The sequence below is a fragment of the Coregonus lavaretus genome, assembly GCF_964263955.1.
Source record: "Coregonus lavaretus genome assembly, chromosome: 16".
Lineage (NCBI taxonomy): Eukaryota > Metazoa > Chordata > Actinopteri > Salmoniformes > Salmonidae > Coregonus > Coregonus lavaretus.
Genome location: NC_140003.1, coordinates 551019 through 566025, shown reverse-complemented (window position 1 = coordinate 566025; position 15007 = coordinate 551019). Strand labels below are relative to the sequence as shown.

At 43.4% G+C, this 15007-nt stretch overlaps 1 protein-coding gene across 3 annotated transcripts in view; it reads right to left on the bottom strand.

The window, feature by feature from the left end:
• The window catches only part of LOC311143712 (E3 ubiquitin-protein ligase MYCBP2-like), a 316497-nt gene that overhangs the window by 273654 nt on the left and 27836 nt on the right, over nt 1–15007 (bottom strand). For all 3 annotated transcript variants that reach the window (XM_084179581.1, XM_084179580.1, XM_084179582.1), the window contains exon 4: nt 2486–2639. In XM_084179581.1, the coding sequence (XP_084035707.1) occupies nt 2486–2639 (154 nt within the window). The remainder of the gene's footprint in view (nt 1–2485; nt 2640–15007) is intronic.

Below are 15007 nucleotides of genomic sequence, written 5' to 3'. Positions count from 1 at the left end.
TTGGTCTTGGCCATGGTGGAGAGTTTGGAATCTGATTGATTTATTGCTTCTGTGGACAGGTGTCTTTTATACAGGTAACAAACTGAGATTAGGAGCATTCCCTTTAAGAGTGTGCTCCTAATCTCAGCTCGTTACCTGTATAAAAGACACCTGGGAGCCAGAAATCTTTGATTGAGAGAGGGTCAAATACTTATTTCCCTCATTAAAATGCAAATCAATTTATAACATTTTTGACATGCGTTTTTCTGGATTTTTTTGTTGTTATTCTGTCTCTCACTGTTCAAATAAACCTACCATTAAAATTATAGACTGATAATTTCTTTGTCAGTGGGCAAACGTACAAAATCAGCAGGGGATCAAATACTTTTTTCCCTCACTGTATTTAAAACAAATCCGACTGGATCTCTATGCGCAAAATAAAAGCACCCAATAAATCTAACTACTTGGCGTAGTGTGGCTATGCTGTGTAGCTATAGTCACACCCATGTAAACTTAGCTAGCTGGCTAAATAGCGCAGCCAACATTAGCTATGTTCCAACGTTACCTTCCCAGTCATTGTCAAGCTAGCCATCTTGCCAGCCAGCCAGTCGATCATATCTGAGAGTCATTTTGTTGTATCGCCATGTTCTAACAGTTCACTATCCACTGTATCCAAGTTCGAAAGTCAGTTCCTCATAATGTAGTTGGAGTGAACAAGTCAGGGTGTTCCTTCTTCATGTATGCTTCAGACGTCTTCACAGAGTTAAATGTGGGCTCACCATTCTTGGTTTCGATCCAGAGTCGCCGGGTAGCGCAGGCCATATGCCCGCCTGCCGCAGAAGCCTCTTGAGTGGGGAGAAACCATCCTCCTCTTGTGTAGTATGGGAGAAAGAACCGGAAAGATCATGATTCTCGCATCTCTATACTTGAGCTCTCCCTTTGCTCGGGCAGCAGCGAAGATGCGGACAGTGCCTTGGTACCGTAGCAATTTAAATGACAAATGCCGTGGGTACAGCCTGGCCAGGCAGCTGTCTCCGTAGTGTGCGATGGGCCCTCTCGATTTCCAGTGGGTGCGCGGAAGGGGGTAGATCCAGGATTCTGGGAATCCATTCCTGTAGAAAGGAGATGGCACCGCTTCCCTCCACGGCCTCCGGGAAATTCAAGCGTTTTGTTAATGTTCCTAAGAATCAAATTTCTCCCTGAGTTTCAAAATGGCATCCTCCAACTTCTTGTGCTTTGAATCCACGTCCTCGCGGACTTCCAGGATTGCAGCGTGGTCTTTTTCTAACGTTGTCACTCGTCCCTTTGTGACATTCTGGTCTTCGTGAAGTTTATCAACCAGCACATCAATTTTGATGAGGCGTTCAGAAAGTGCATCTTGAATTTGTGTAATACCTTTGTCCATACTCATCTTTTACTTGTAGATTTGTGTGCATTGTTAGATACTACTGCACTGTTGGAGCTAGGAACACAAGCATTTCGCTACACCCGCAATAACATCTGCTAAATATGTGACCAATAAAATTTCATTTAATTTGATTCTGAACCATGCTAGTGCGTCTTCCGAGCTAGCATCAGCTGAGGCCGACGGGCTGTCAGAGGGGGGGGGGTCACTTTTCCATGCCTCGTCTGAGGCTTTGCATGATTGGGCATTTTTTGTTTTGGCGATAAAAAGAGACGTATTAACTTTCAACCTACTTTTAACGAACAGGTAAACGAAAATGTCAAAGGTTTGAGGACACTACACAGACGCATCTTGTTAGAGCTTCGCCATTGCTGGAAACCCTCTAAATATTTTACATATATTGTTTTTAAATTGCATTTTCTTTATTAAATTATTATTAAAATTGTTTATTTGTATAATTCTTTTGATAACTTGTTGATAGATTAACTGAAATATCTGGTGGTGACACATGGAATTGCAGGACTGATTATGGTAAGTCAGTTTATATTTGGCTTGGCTAGCTAACTAATATGATTTGAATGATGCAGCAACACCAGATCAACAGCATCAGATGTTTAGCTCCCTGCTCCAGTTTCTAGAGAGAAGTGGACAGTGGTGTAAGGGGATGAAGAGGCTCACTTCATCTGGGGCTTTTCTGGCCATTGCTGAGGTGTGGTGGTCTTACTGCCACTTTTACAGTCACTGAAGCATCACCCATGTGGGTGTTACATTTCAGTAGTGGACGATCTACAGAGGAGGAGCTGTAACTTTCAAAGATGACGAGTTTCCCGTTGAGGTGCTCTGTGGCCAGTCTGCCAGATGTCTCTACCTCCCTGCCTGGCTTTACCATCTATGCTCCCTCCTCTCAGGATACTACCTTTCTGAACTGCCTATCATCTAAAGATGTGGAAGAACATCGCCCAAATACCTATATTTGTTTTGTTAAATTGTTTTTGGTTTATTTTGTTTTTAAAGCGACTTTGAGATTATACTTGTAATGAAAGCACTATATGAAATAAATATATTATTAGTAGTAGTATTATTATTATTAGTAGTACTCACCCAGTACATCAGGAGGTTCGGTCTGGAAGCCCTCTGGCTGTTGTCCCTGCAGCATATGCAGCAGGGCCTGAAGGCTGCGCAGGCACAGGGAGGGGTGGGAGAACCGTGTCTCCTTGATCAGCTCAAACACCCCACACAGACCGATGCCAATGATCTATAGAGAGAAAACACACACAATACAGTTATTATCAGATAGCTATAAGCTACAACATTACACAGAACTCAAAATATCACACGTCAAAGAGGTTTAAAGACTCAACATAGCCCAGTGCCAATGATCTAGAGAGAAAAGAAGTCACTGGTACCACCTCAGCTAAAACCCACAGAGAGGTTTAGCCTAAATAAGACTCAATCCACAAAAACTAGGCTAGACCTCTAAACATTCGCATTTATTGGGTTCTATTCAGGCATCTTTCTGAGTTTTATCAATCGGAGGGTTACGCAAAGGTTCAAATGGACTGCTGCGCTCTCCTATTATCCACGTCCACACATCCAACAACCCACGGCTTCTTTATTAGGACCAAACGGACAAAAACGGATTGAGACAGGGAGGACCGTCTACCTGACTTAGAAATGTTCATTTCTGTTGTCTTTTGCGAAACATTTAGTTACAGTTTAATCTAATGAATTCGACCCCAGAGAACAACATTCGGTTTCCTCTAGTAGGCTCCGAGCCTGAACAGTCTGTACAGTGCGGTGATTACGGCCAAGTTTAAACATCCATTCTGATCAGCCTATAACGATAGCTTCTCTCTGAGAGGGTAAGTTAAAGGTAACAATTTGGCCTAGAAAGGCCTGCCTCTCAGGGTTGCCCGTTAGAATATAATTAAGGTGGTCCCAAATAGCACCCTATTCCCTACATTGTGCACTACTTTTGACCAGAGCCCTATTGGAATCCTTATGGGCCCTGCTCAAAAGTAGTACACATCCTATGGAATAGGGTGCCATTTGGTACCCTAAGTAAAGGAAAAGTTACACTGTGTCCTCATCAGCGTGAGGAGCTTGTTTATGTTTGTTCTTATTGGTTCATTAATTTGGCCGTTCCGCTACAGAATTAAGTAGAAGAGTATTATAATATATTTTATTGTATAATGGAGGGAATATTTTATTGTGTCCAAGGATCAGCTATGATTGAGGTGGAACTCTTTATGTCGCGTTTAAGGCTAGTTTTGGAAGTTATAGGCCCATCAGTTAAAGAAAAAGTTAATCTATACAGAACCTTGGTATTACCATGCTGATCCCTCTCATGGATTGTCAGTCCTTTAGAGAGTGGTTACTTTTCTACGGCCCAATCCCTCAGCTTTATAGCATACCAGGCTGCCGTTTTGTTGATTTTAGAAATAGCCATTCGGATTGGGCCTTTAACATAGGCTAACTTTCAATCCAACCACACTTGACCATCTGTTCATATTTCAAATGGATCACATACAGAGAGTAGCCTATTATGCAATCAATCAATATCATTAAGCTATGTGACATCATGCAATTATTTTGTGTTCATTTGACTATTTGAGGTGGTTAGGAGACAACTACAGTGGTGGTGGGTTGCATTGTCAAAAACAATTAAACTAGAATCAGTCTCATCACAAACCTACATTAAAGTCAACATTTCTGTCAATTTAGGGGCCCCTTTTGGTTCAAGAGCCTGAGGCAAAAGCTTAATTTAGTATCTTTAAAGAGCGACTGTCTCTAAAAACCAACTTACAGTGAGGGAAAAAAGTATTTGATCCCTGCTGATTTTGTACGTTTGCCCACTGACAAAGAAATTATCAGTCTATGATTTTAATAGTAGGTTTATTTGAACAGTGAGAGACAGAATAACAAAAAATAAATCCAGAAAAACGCATGTAAAAAATGTTATAAATTGATTTGCATTTTAATGAGGGAAATAAGTATTTGACCCTCTCTCAATCAGAAAGATTTCTGGCTCCCAGGTGTCTTTTATACAGGTAACGAGCTGAGATTAGGAGCACACTCTTAAAGGGAGTGCTCCTAATCTCAGTTTGTTACCTGTATAAAAGACACCTGTCCACAGAAGCAATCAATCAATCAGAGTCAGCCTCGAAACCTTAATGACTTGGAGAAGATCTGCAAAGAGGAGTGGGACAAAATCCCTCCTGAGATGTGTGCAAACCTGGTGGCCAACTACAAGAAACGTCTGACCTCTGTGATTGCCAACAAGGGTTTTGCCACCAAGTACTGAGTCATGTTTTGCAGAGGGGTCAAATACTTATTTCCCTCATTAAAATGCAAATCAATTTATAACATTTCTGACATGCGTTTTTCTGGATTATTTTGTTGTTATTCTGTCTCTCACTGTTCAAATAAACCTACCATTAAAATTATAGACTGATCATGTCTTTGTCAGTGGGCAAACGTACAAAATCAGCAGGGGATCAAATACTTTTTTCCCCTCACTGTATCCCTTTGAAAATGGCCTGTGGTATCAATACGAGTCAATAACATTCATTTTACTGTTAACATTGACTACAAAGTGTAAATAGGATAATTTTGGTCATGAAGACAACCTCATCCAAAACGGAGTTAGGAGCCTGAGTGCGTCACAACGTAAATGAAGGTTGGGTTTGGATTACAATTATGTCAATTCATGACCCCTTTTGACCATTAACATGTGGTGGCACCGTGTTGTTGGAGAAGACACCGCCCACCTGGGGCACCGTGCCATGCAAAACAAGATACTGCCTGTACATGTTGGTGAGTTGGTTGCACTAGCTAGCTAGCCAGCTAGCAACATTATGTAATAATGCTAATGAGCCAGGCTAGATAAAATAGATAGATTAGGATAGATACACTATATACACAAAAAGTATGTGGACACCCCTTCAAATCAGTGGATTCGGCTATTTCAGCCACACCCGTTGCTGACAGGTGTATAAAAACGAACACACAGCCATGCAATCTCCAGACAAACATTGGCAGTAGAATGGCCTTACTAAAGAGCTCAGTGACTTTCAATGTGGCACCGTCATAGGATGCCACCTTTCCTACAAGTCAGTTAGTCAAATTTCTGCCCTGCTAGAGCTGCCCCGGTCAACTGTAAGTGCTGTTATTGTGAAGTGGAAACGTCTAGGAGCAACAACGGCTCAGCCGCGAAGTGGTAGGCCACACAAGCACACAGAACGGGACTGCCTAGTGGTGAAGCGCGTAGCGCGTAAAAATTGTCTGTCCTCGGTTGAAACACTTACTACCGAGTTCCAAACTGCCTCTGGAAGCAACGTCAGCACAATAACTGTTCGCCGGGAGCTTCATGAAATGGGTTTCCATGACCAAGCAGCCGCACACAAGCCTAAGATCACCACGCACAATGCTAAGCGTTGGCTGGAATGGTGTAAAGCTCGCCGCCATTGTACTCTGGAGCAGTGCAAACGCGTTCTCTGGAGTGATGAATCATGCGTCACCATCTGGCAGTCCGACGGACGAATCTAGGGATTGGCGGATGCTAGGAGAACGCTACCTGCCCCAATGCATAGTGCCAACTGTAAAGTTTGATGGAGGAGGAATAATGGTATGGGACTGTTTTTCATGGTTCGGGCTAGGCCCCTTAGTTCCAGTGAAGGGAAATCTTAAAGCTACAGCATACAATGACATTCTAGACGATTCTGTGCTTCCAACTTTATGGCAACAGTTTGGATAAGGCCCTTTCCCGTTTCAAAATGACAATGCCTCCGTGCACAAAGCGAGGTCCATACAGAAATGGTTTGTCGAGATAGGTGTGGAAAAACTTGACTGGCCTGCACAAAGCCCTGACCTCAACCCCATCAAACACCTTTGGAATGAATTGGAACGCCGACTGCGAGCCAGGCCTAATCGGCCAACATCAGTGTCCGACCTCACTAATGCTCTTGTGGCTGAATAGAAGCAAGTCCCCGCAGCAATGTTCCAACATCTAGTGGAAAGCCTTCCCAGAAGAGTGGAGGCTGTTATAGCAGCAAAGGGGGGACAAACTCCATATCAATGCCCATGACTTTGGGGACTTTATTCAACGAACAAGTCCACATACTTCTTACATACTCATTATTATTTGACATATTCCGCTCACTCTAGTTCTTAAACGACTTAAGCTATTATCAGGAAACCAACTTCCAAATGTGCAGACTGCCCAAACTTCTTTGTCCTACAACAGTGCCATAGACTTACATTGGAAAAATATGGAAATGTGGGCATGAATCTCCTCCTACCACTTAAACTATCAACGCCAAACCAACGTTGAGATGTTCAGACTGACCCAACTTAGATTGATTGCAATCAGAATTTTGATAACGTTTATACTTTTTGAACTATAGCCATTTTAAATTTGCATAAATGAACATGGGTTTGAATTAGAACCACAGTAATACAGTAGTAGATAGATGGTCCTGCTCCTTGGCCAATAAAGCTATAAGACCAACTTTAAAACATTCAGGCTATCCTAACTTCAAATGTTTTAATATCTTTATCAACTATAATTATATACATTTGCATAACATAACCAATAGTAACTCAAACCGTTCAAGCTAGAGACACTAAACCATCCACTTCCTCATGTTCAGGCTATCCTAACATCAAATTCTTAAACCCGTTTATCAACTATAACTACATAAATGTGCATAAATTCACATAGCATTATTATTATTATGATTATTATTATTATTATTATTATTATTATTATTATTATTATATTTATTCCGCTCGCTCTAGCGCTTAAATGACTGAAGCTATTAACACAAAACCAACTTCCAAACGTGCAGACTGCCCCAACTTAGATTGCTTGAGAATATACACTGAGTGTACAAAACATTTGAAACACCTGCTCTTTCCATGATAGACTGACCAGGTGAATCCAGGTTAAAGCTATGATCCCTGTTAAATCCACTTCAAATCAGTGTAGATGAAGAGGATGAGACAGGTTAAAGAAAGATTTTTAAGCCTCGAGACAATTGAGACATGGATTGTGTATGCATGTCATTCAGAGGGTGAATGGACAAGACAAAATATTGAAGTGCCTTTGAACGGGGTATGGTAGTAGGTGTCAGGTGCACCAGTTTGAGTGTGTCAAACGCTACTCGTTTTTTCACGCTCAACAGTTTCCTGTATGTATCAAGAATGGTCCACCACCCAAAGGCATCCAGCCAACAACAGGCCAGTGGTCGAAAACAGGTCATTGATGAAAGAGGACAAAGGAGACGAACACAAATTCTGCAGAGCAACAGACGGGCTACAGTTAGTCAAATCAAATCACATTTTGCTTGTCACATACACGTGTTTAGCAGATGTTATAGCGGGTGTAGCGAAATGCTTGTGCTTCTAGCTCCGACAGTGCAGTAACATTAACTAATTAAGAAGATATAATGTACATATATGGACGAGCAATGTCAGAGCGGCATGGACTAAGATACAGTAGAATAGTATAGAATACAGTATATACATATGAGATGAGTAATGCAAGATATGTAAACATTATTAAAGTGGCTAGTGTTTCATTTCTTAAAGTGGCCAGTGATTTCTAGTCTATGTCCATAGGCAGCAACCTCTAATGTGCTAGTGATGGCTGTTTAACAATCTGATGGCCAAGCTGTTTTTCAGTCTCCCGGTCCCAGCTTTGATGCACCTGTACTGACCTCGCCTTCTGGATGATAGCGGGGTGAACAGGCAGTGGCTCGGGTGGTTGATGTCCTTGATGATATTGTTGGCTTTCCTGTGACATCGGGTGCTGTAGGTGTCCTGGAGGGCGGGTAGTTTGTCCCCGGTAATGCATTGGGCAGACCGCACCACCCTCTGGAGAGCGCTGCGGTTGCGGGCGGTGCAGTTGCCGTACCAGGCGGTGATACAGCACGACAGGATGCTCTCAATTGTGCATCGGTAAAAGTTTGTGAGGGTTTTAGGTGCCAAGCCAAATGTATTTAGCCTCCTGAGGTTGAAGAGGCTCTGTTGCACCTTCTTCACCACACTGTCTGTGTGGTCCATTTCAGTTTGTCAGTGATGTGAACGCCAAGGAACTTGAAGCTTTCCACCTTCTCCACTGCGGTCACGTCGATGTGGTTAGAGGGGTGCACCCTCTGCTGTTTCCTGAAGTCCATGATCATCTCCTTTGTTTTGTTGACGTTGAGTGAGACGTTATTTTCCTGGCACCACACTGCCAGAGCCCTCACCACCTTCTGTAGGCGGTCTCGTCATTGTTGGTAATCAAGCCTACTACTGTTGTGTCGTCTGCAAACTTGATGATTGAGTTGGAGGCGTGCTTGGCCACGCAGTCATGGGTGAACAGGGAGTACAGGAGTGGGCTGAGCACGCACCCTTGTGGGGCCCCAGTGTTGAGGATCAGCGAAGTGGAGGTGTTGTTTCCTACCTTCACCACCTGGGGGTTGCCCGTCAGGAAGTCCAGGAACCAGTTGCACAGGGCGGGGTTCAGACCCAGGGCCTCAAGCTTAATGATGAGCTTGGAGGGTCCTATGGTGTTGAATGCTGAGCTATAGTCAATGAACAGAATTCTTACGAAAGTATACCTCTTGACCAGATGGGATAGGGCAGTGTGTAGCAAATTGAAGTGGGTCTAGGGTGGCAGGTAAGGTAGAGGTGATATTATCCTTGACTAGTCTCTCAAAGCACTTCATGATGACAGAGGTGAGTGCTACAGGGCGATAGTCATTTAGTTCAGTTACCTTGGTTTTCTTGCGTACAGAAACAATGGTGGCCATCTTGAAGCATGTGGGGACAGCAGACTAGGATAGGGAGAGATTGAATATGCCGGTAAACACACCAGCCAGCTGGTCTGCGCATGCTCTGAGGACGCGGCTCGGGATGCCTTCTGGGCCGGCAGCCTTGCAAGGGTTAACACATTTAAATGTTTTACTAACGTCGGCCACGGAGGAGGAGAGCCCATAGTCCTTGGTAGCGGGCCGCGTCGGTGGCACTGTGTTATCCTCAAAGCGGACGAAGAAGGTGTTTAGCTTGTCCGGAAGCAAGACGTCGGTCTCGGCGACGTGGCTGGTTTTCCTTTTCTAGTCCGTGATTGTCTGTAGACCCTGCCACATAGGTCTTGTGTCTGAGCCGTTGAATTGTTTCTGGTTAGGGTAGGTTTAAATAGTCACAGTGGGTACGACATCTGCTATACACCTCCTGATAAACTCAGTCACCGTATCAGTGTATTCGTCTAAATTATTTTCGCAACCTACCCGGAACATATCCCAGTCTGCGTGATCAAAACAATTCTGAAGCGTGGATTCCGATTGTTCAGACCAGCGTTGGATAGTCCTTAGCACGGATACTTCCTGTTTGAGTTTCTGCCTATAGGAAGGGAGAAGCAAAATGGAGTCGTGGTCAGATTTGCCAAAAGGAGAGGGGGGGGAGACCCTTTGTAAGCATCCCGGAAGTTTGAATAACATCTGTCCAGTGTTTTAGCAGCGCGAGTACTACAGTCAATATGTTAATAGAACTTCGGCAGCCTAGTCCTCAAATTTGCTTTGTTAAACTCCCCAGATACAATAAATGCAGCCTCAGGATATGTGGTTTCCAGTTTGCATGAAGTCCAGTGAAGTTCTTTGAGGGCCGTCGTGGTATCGGCTTGAGGGGGGATATAAACGGCCATGGCTATAACGGAGGAAAAATCTCTTGGGAGATAATACGGTCTTCATTTGATTGTAATGTATTCTAGGTCGGGTGAACAAAAGGACTTGAGTTCCTGTATGTTACTACAATTACACCATGAGTCGTTAAATCATGAAACACACACACCTCCGCCCTTCTGCTTCCCAGAGAAATATTTATTCCTATCTGCGCGATGAACTGAGAACCCATCTGGCTGTACCGATTTCGACAGAGTATCCCGAGAGAGCCATGTTTCCGTGAAACAAAGTATGTTACAGGCCCTGATTTGTAAGTCGCTCTGGATAAGCGCGTCTGCTAAATGACGAAAATGTAAATGTAATGTCTCTCTGGAAAGAAATCCTTGCCCTGAGCTCGTCAACTTTGTTATCCAAAGACTGAAAATTAGCGAGTAATATACTCAGAAGTGGTTGGTGGTGTACGCGCCTCCGAAGTCGAACCAGCAGGCCGCCTTGAGTGGCTCTCCTCTACCGGTGATGTTTTGGGTCGGCCTCTGGAATCAGTTCAATTGCTCTGAACAAAGGATCTACTTCAGGGAAGTCGTATTCCTGGTCGTAATGCTGGTAGTTCTCGTGAGTTACCGCCGCTCTGATATCCAAGTTTTTCCCGGCTGTATGTAATGACAAAACATTTCCTGAGCTAATAATGTAAAAAATAATACATAAAAATAAAATAAAATACTGCAACGTTTCCTAAGGGCTAGTCGCGTGGCCGTCATCTCCGTCAGCACCATCAGGGATAGTACAACATTGGAGCCAAAAGACCCATAAAAGAATGCACAACTCATCGTAACTTGACACAAATGGGGTATGGCAGCCGACGACCTTACAGAGTTCCATTTCTACCAGCACAAAACAAGAAACGGCAGTTGCAGTGCGCTAAGGAACACTGGACACTGGAGAATTGGAAAAACATTGCCTGGTCTGATGAATCCCGGTTCCTGCCGTTTCATGCTGATGGGAGGACTAGGGTATGGAGAAAAACACCTGAGTACATGCATCCATCATGCCGCGTATCAACACTGCAGGCTGGTGGTGGTGGTGTGGGGTGTGTTTTCATGGCACACATTGGGCACCATGATAAAAGTGGAGCAACGTTTGAATGCCACAGGATATCTGAACATCATTGCCAATCAGGTGCAGCAGTGTCCATCTGCAAATTGATTTTTCCAGCAGGATAATGCCCCATGACACAAGGCTAGGATTGTCCAGGAATGGTTCCACGAACATGACAGTGAATTCAGCTGCAGTGGCCTGCCCAGTCACCAGATCTCAATCCAATTGAGCATCTGTGGGATGATGGAACGAGCTATTCGGAATAGAGATCCACTACCAGCCAACTTGAAAACTGTGGGAAGCATTGGAGTCAACGTCGGCCAGCATCCCTGTGGAACGCGTTTGACACCTTGTAGTCAGTCCATGCCCCAACGAATTGAGGCTGTTCTGAGGGCAAAAGGGGGTGCAACTCAATATTAGGAAGGTGTTCCGATTTTTTTGTACACAGTGTATTTTTGATAGCATTTGTGACTCGTTTCAGGAAACTAGGCGTATTTTGCAGATCACTACTTCACAAGAGAGCCATTTGAACATAAAAAAAAATTTAAAATCTAAATGCGTTTTTTGGCAGAAATGCCTTCTGGAACGTGAACTTTCATGTGCCTTAATAACAAACTTGTATGCCATCTGTAAATACCTGCAGATTCATGCAGGGTATTAACGTCATGAGTTGGCTAGCTAGCTACATGTCTAAACAAAAAAGACTCCACTATGCAAATATCCATTTCAATAGAATGTTCATGATGTCACTGCGACAGCTGTTGATAGACGTAGCTGGTAAATTCGCTCTGGCTATCTACTCCGATTTCAGAGCACTCTCGTCTGAGTGTGCCAGAGCGCAGAATAACTGACGAATAACGCACTAAACGTTTGCAAAAAAGTGTAAAATGTTGCCAGCAGCACAGTTGCAGTCACCAACGCTCTGGATAACCAGCTCTGCTATGGCGAGTAAAATGGTCAGAGTGAGCTGTTCTCTCATTGTCTGGAAGTAGCTAGCAAGCTAGCCAATGTTAGCTTGGGCGCTTGACTGCTGTTTGGACAGAACGCTCGGATCAACCCTTAAAGAGATAGGTGGGGCTAAAGTTTAAGAGGGTGTGAACGTTTGAACGATGCTGAATGGGTGTAGACAAAGTAGAGCTCTCCAGTAGGTGTACCAAAACATTCAAAGGCCATTTTCTCAAAAGTGAGGTTACAAGTTTATCAACTTTCAAAGCAGAATTACTTTCCCATTGTTCCTCAACTGTAGTGTATGGCATACCATTTTCTAGCTCTGAGTCTCTACTTTTATCAAATGTAAAAAATAAATTTAAAAAACTTTTCAAATGTTGCTACATAAGACCGAATCGAACCGGTCGGTCACATTTATACTTTTTGTACTACAATAATATTTAAATTTTGTACTCCTGAGTGGCGCAGTGGTCTAAGGCACTGCATCGCAGTGCTAACTGTGCCACTAGAGATCCTGGTTCGAATCCAGGCTCTGTCGCCGCCGGCCGCGACCGGGAGACTCATGGGCGGTGCACAATTGGCCCAGCGTCGTCCAGGGTAGGGGAGGGAATGGCCGGCAGGGATGTAGCTCAGTTGATCGAGCATGGCGTTTGCAACGCCAGGGTTGTGGGTTCGTTTCCCACGGGGGGCCAGTATAAAAAAAATATGTATTCACTAACTGTAAGTCGCTCTGGATAAGAGCGTCTGCTAAATGACTAAAATGTAAAATGTAAATGTTAAATGACCTCCCAATGCATTTCAACTGCAAAATACTTGCATGGGGAAATGTTTGAAATCTGGGTGTGTATCTCCTCCTACACCATTTAAACTATCAATGCCAAACTAACGTCGCTTGCATTCAGAATTTCAATAACATTTATAGTTTTGGAACTATAAACATTTGTTAATAAAAGCTCTATAGGGCTTGAATGGGAAGTATTTGGATTCACCATTGTTCTAACACCGTTTAAGCGATCAACGCCAAACTAACGTTGAGATGTTCAGACCAATTTAGATTGTTTGCATTAAAATGTTTATACTATATTATAACCATTTAAAATTTGCATAAATTAACATTGGTATGAATTAGAACCATAGTAATACAATGGAAACTATTTAAAATGGTCCTGCTCCTTGACCAATTACGATAGAAGATCAACTTTAAAACATTGAGGCTATCCTAACTTCAAATTCTTTAAGATGATCATCAACTATAACTATATACATTTGCATAAAATAACCCACCAACAGTAACTCTTGATCCGTTCAAGCTAGAGACACCAAACCAACTTTCACATGTTCAGGCTTTCCTATCAATCAATCGATCCTTTACAAGCTAGCATGCACACCACATTTTCTTCAGGAAATGTACTTTTCTAGTTCTGGTTAGAGAGCTGAAGCTGTACCCTACACACAACTGATTCTGATTTGCTAGGTAAAGTGTAGACATACGACCTCTAGAAGCACATAAATATTAGGTCCGGGACGATACCAGTATCGTGATACTCATTAGTATCGTGGCAAGGAAACAAAACATGAAAGATCTAACAGCGGACATAAGGAGAGACGAGACAAAACTAGCCAATTATAGAATATTGTGTTGTAGGACAGCTGAGCTGTAGTTGATATCGTTTCCAAGGTAACATGACGTGATGTAACTTTGAAACTAAATTAAAAGCTACTTTCGTGGCAAGGTATTGTAGAACGAGTGTCTCATGAAATACATTCCAGACACTGGTTCTTGCCATCTTGGCATAATTGTGATTTGACAGAGAAATATAAGCTAGCTAACGTTAGATAGGCTAGCCAGTTGCCGTCAGCTTGGCTAAACATAAGGTCAGCGCATAAGATGATCTAGTCGCTTCTTAATTTCTACTTTAGCCTACACATAGAACTGAATTAGCTGGGGGCGCTAGTGAGCACCACATGGAGTAGAGCAGGGTTCTTCAATTCCGGTCCTGGAGGGCCGAAACGCCTCTGTTTTTCATCCTCTCCTTCTAATCAGGGGCTAATTCAGACCTGGGACACCAGGTGAGTGCAATTAACTACCGGGTAGAAATAAAAAACAGAAGTGTTTCGGCCCTCCAGGACCGGAATTGAAGAACCCTGGAGTAGACGCTTCTCCGACTTCCACCTCCTCACCCCTGCTTAAATTTGATTTAAATTCTACTTTTGCCTGACCAAACTGCTACAATGAGAAACCCTATGAGAAACACGGCCAAGGGGAAACTAATTAATCAAAAAACAACCAGCATGAAAGACGGAAAAGTCCCTACCGTTGTGTCTGAACCCACCACAGCACAAGACGAGGATGGCGATGCTTGCATTAGCCTGGCCGTAATGGCTAGCATGGCTAACCCGGACTCTGAGCTTTCACCGACTATCATATTAGCAGCTATCAAGAAAATGGAAGAGGACATGAACGCTCAATTTAATAATCTGGACTCCTCCTTACAATCAGTGCAAACCTCCCTGGCTGACCACACAACCCGCATTATTGACCTGGAAGGAAACGCAGGTGACCACGAGACACGCAGCACCACCCTCGAGGGACAGTATGAAGAGCTACTAACAGCAAACAAAGCTATGAAACTCAAGCTATTTGACCTCGAGGGAAGGTTTAAGGCGTTCGAATATCAAAATCACAGTCTTCGAAGAAAAAATTGAGAAGGGCAGACCAACACAGTTCGTGGCAGTACTCATACCAAAACTGTTAGGGATTGACAATTTCCCCAAAGGCCTAAAAGTGGACTGAGCGCACCCCATCGGTATGCTCTCAGCTACACGGCCCCACGTCATATGATTGCTAAAATACACCACAACCCCGAGAAGGAAAATATTCTGCGTCTGTCCCGCCAGCAATTACCCATGTCCTTCA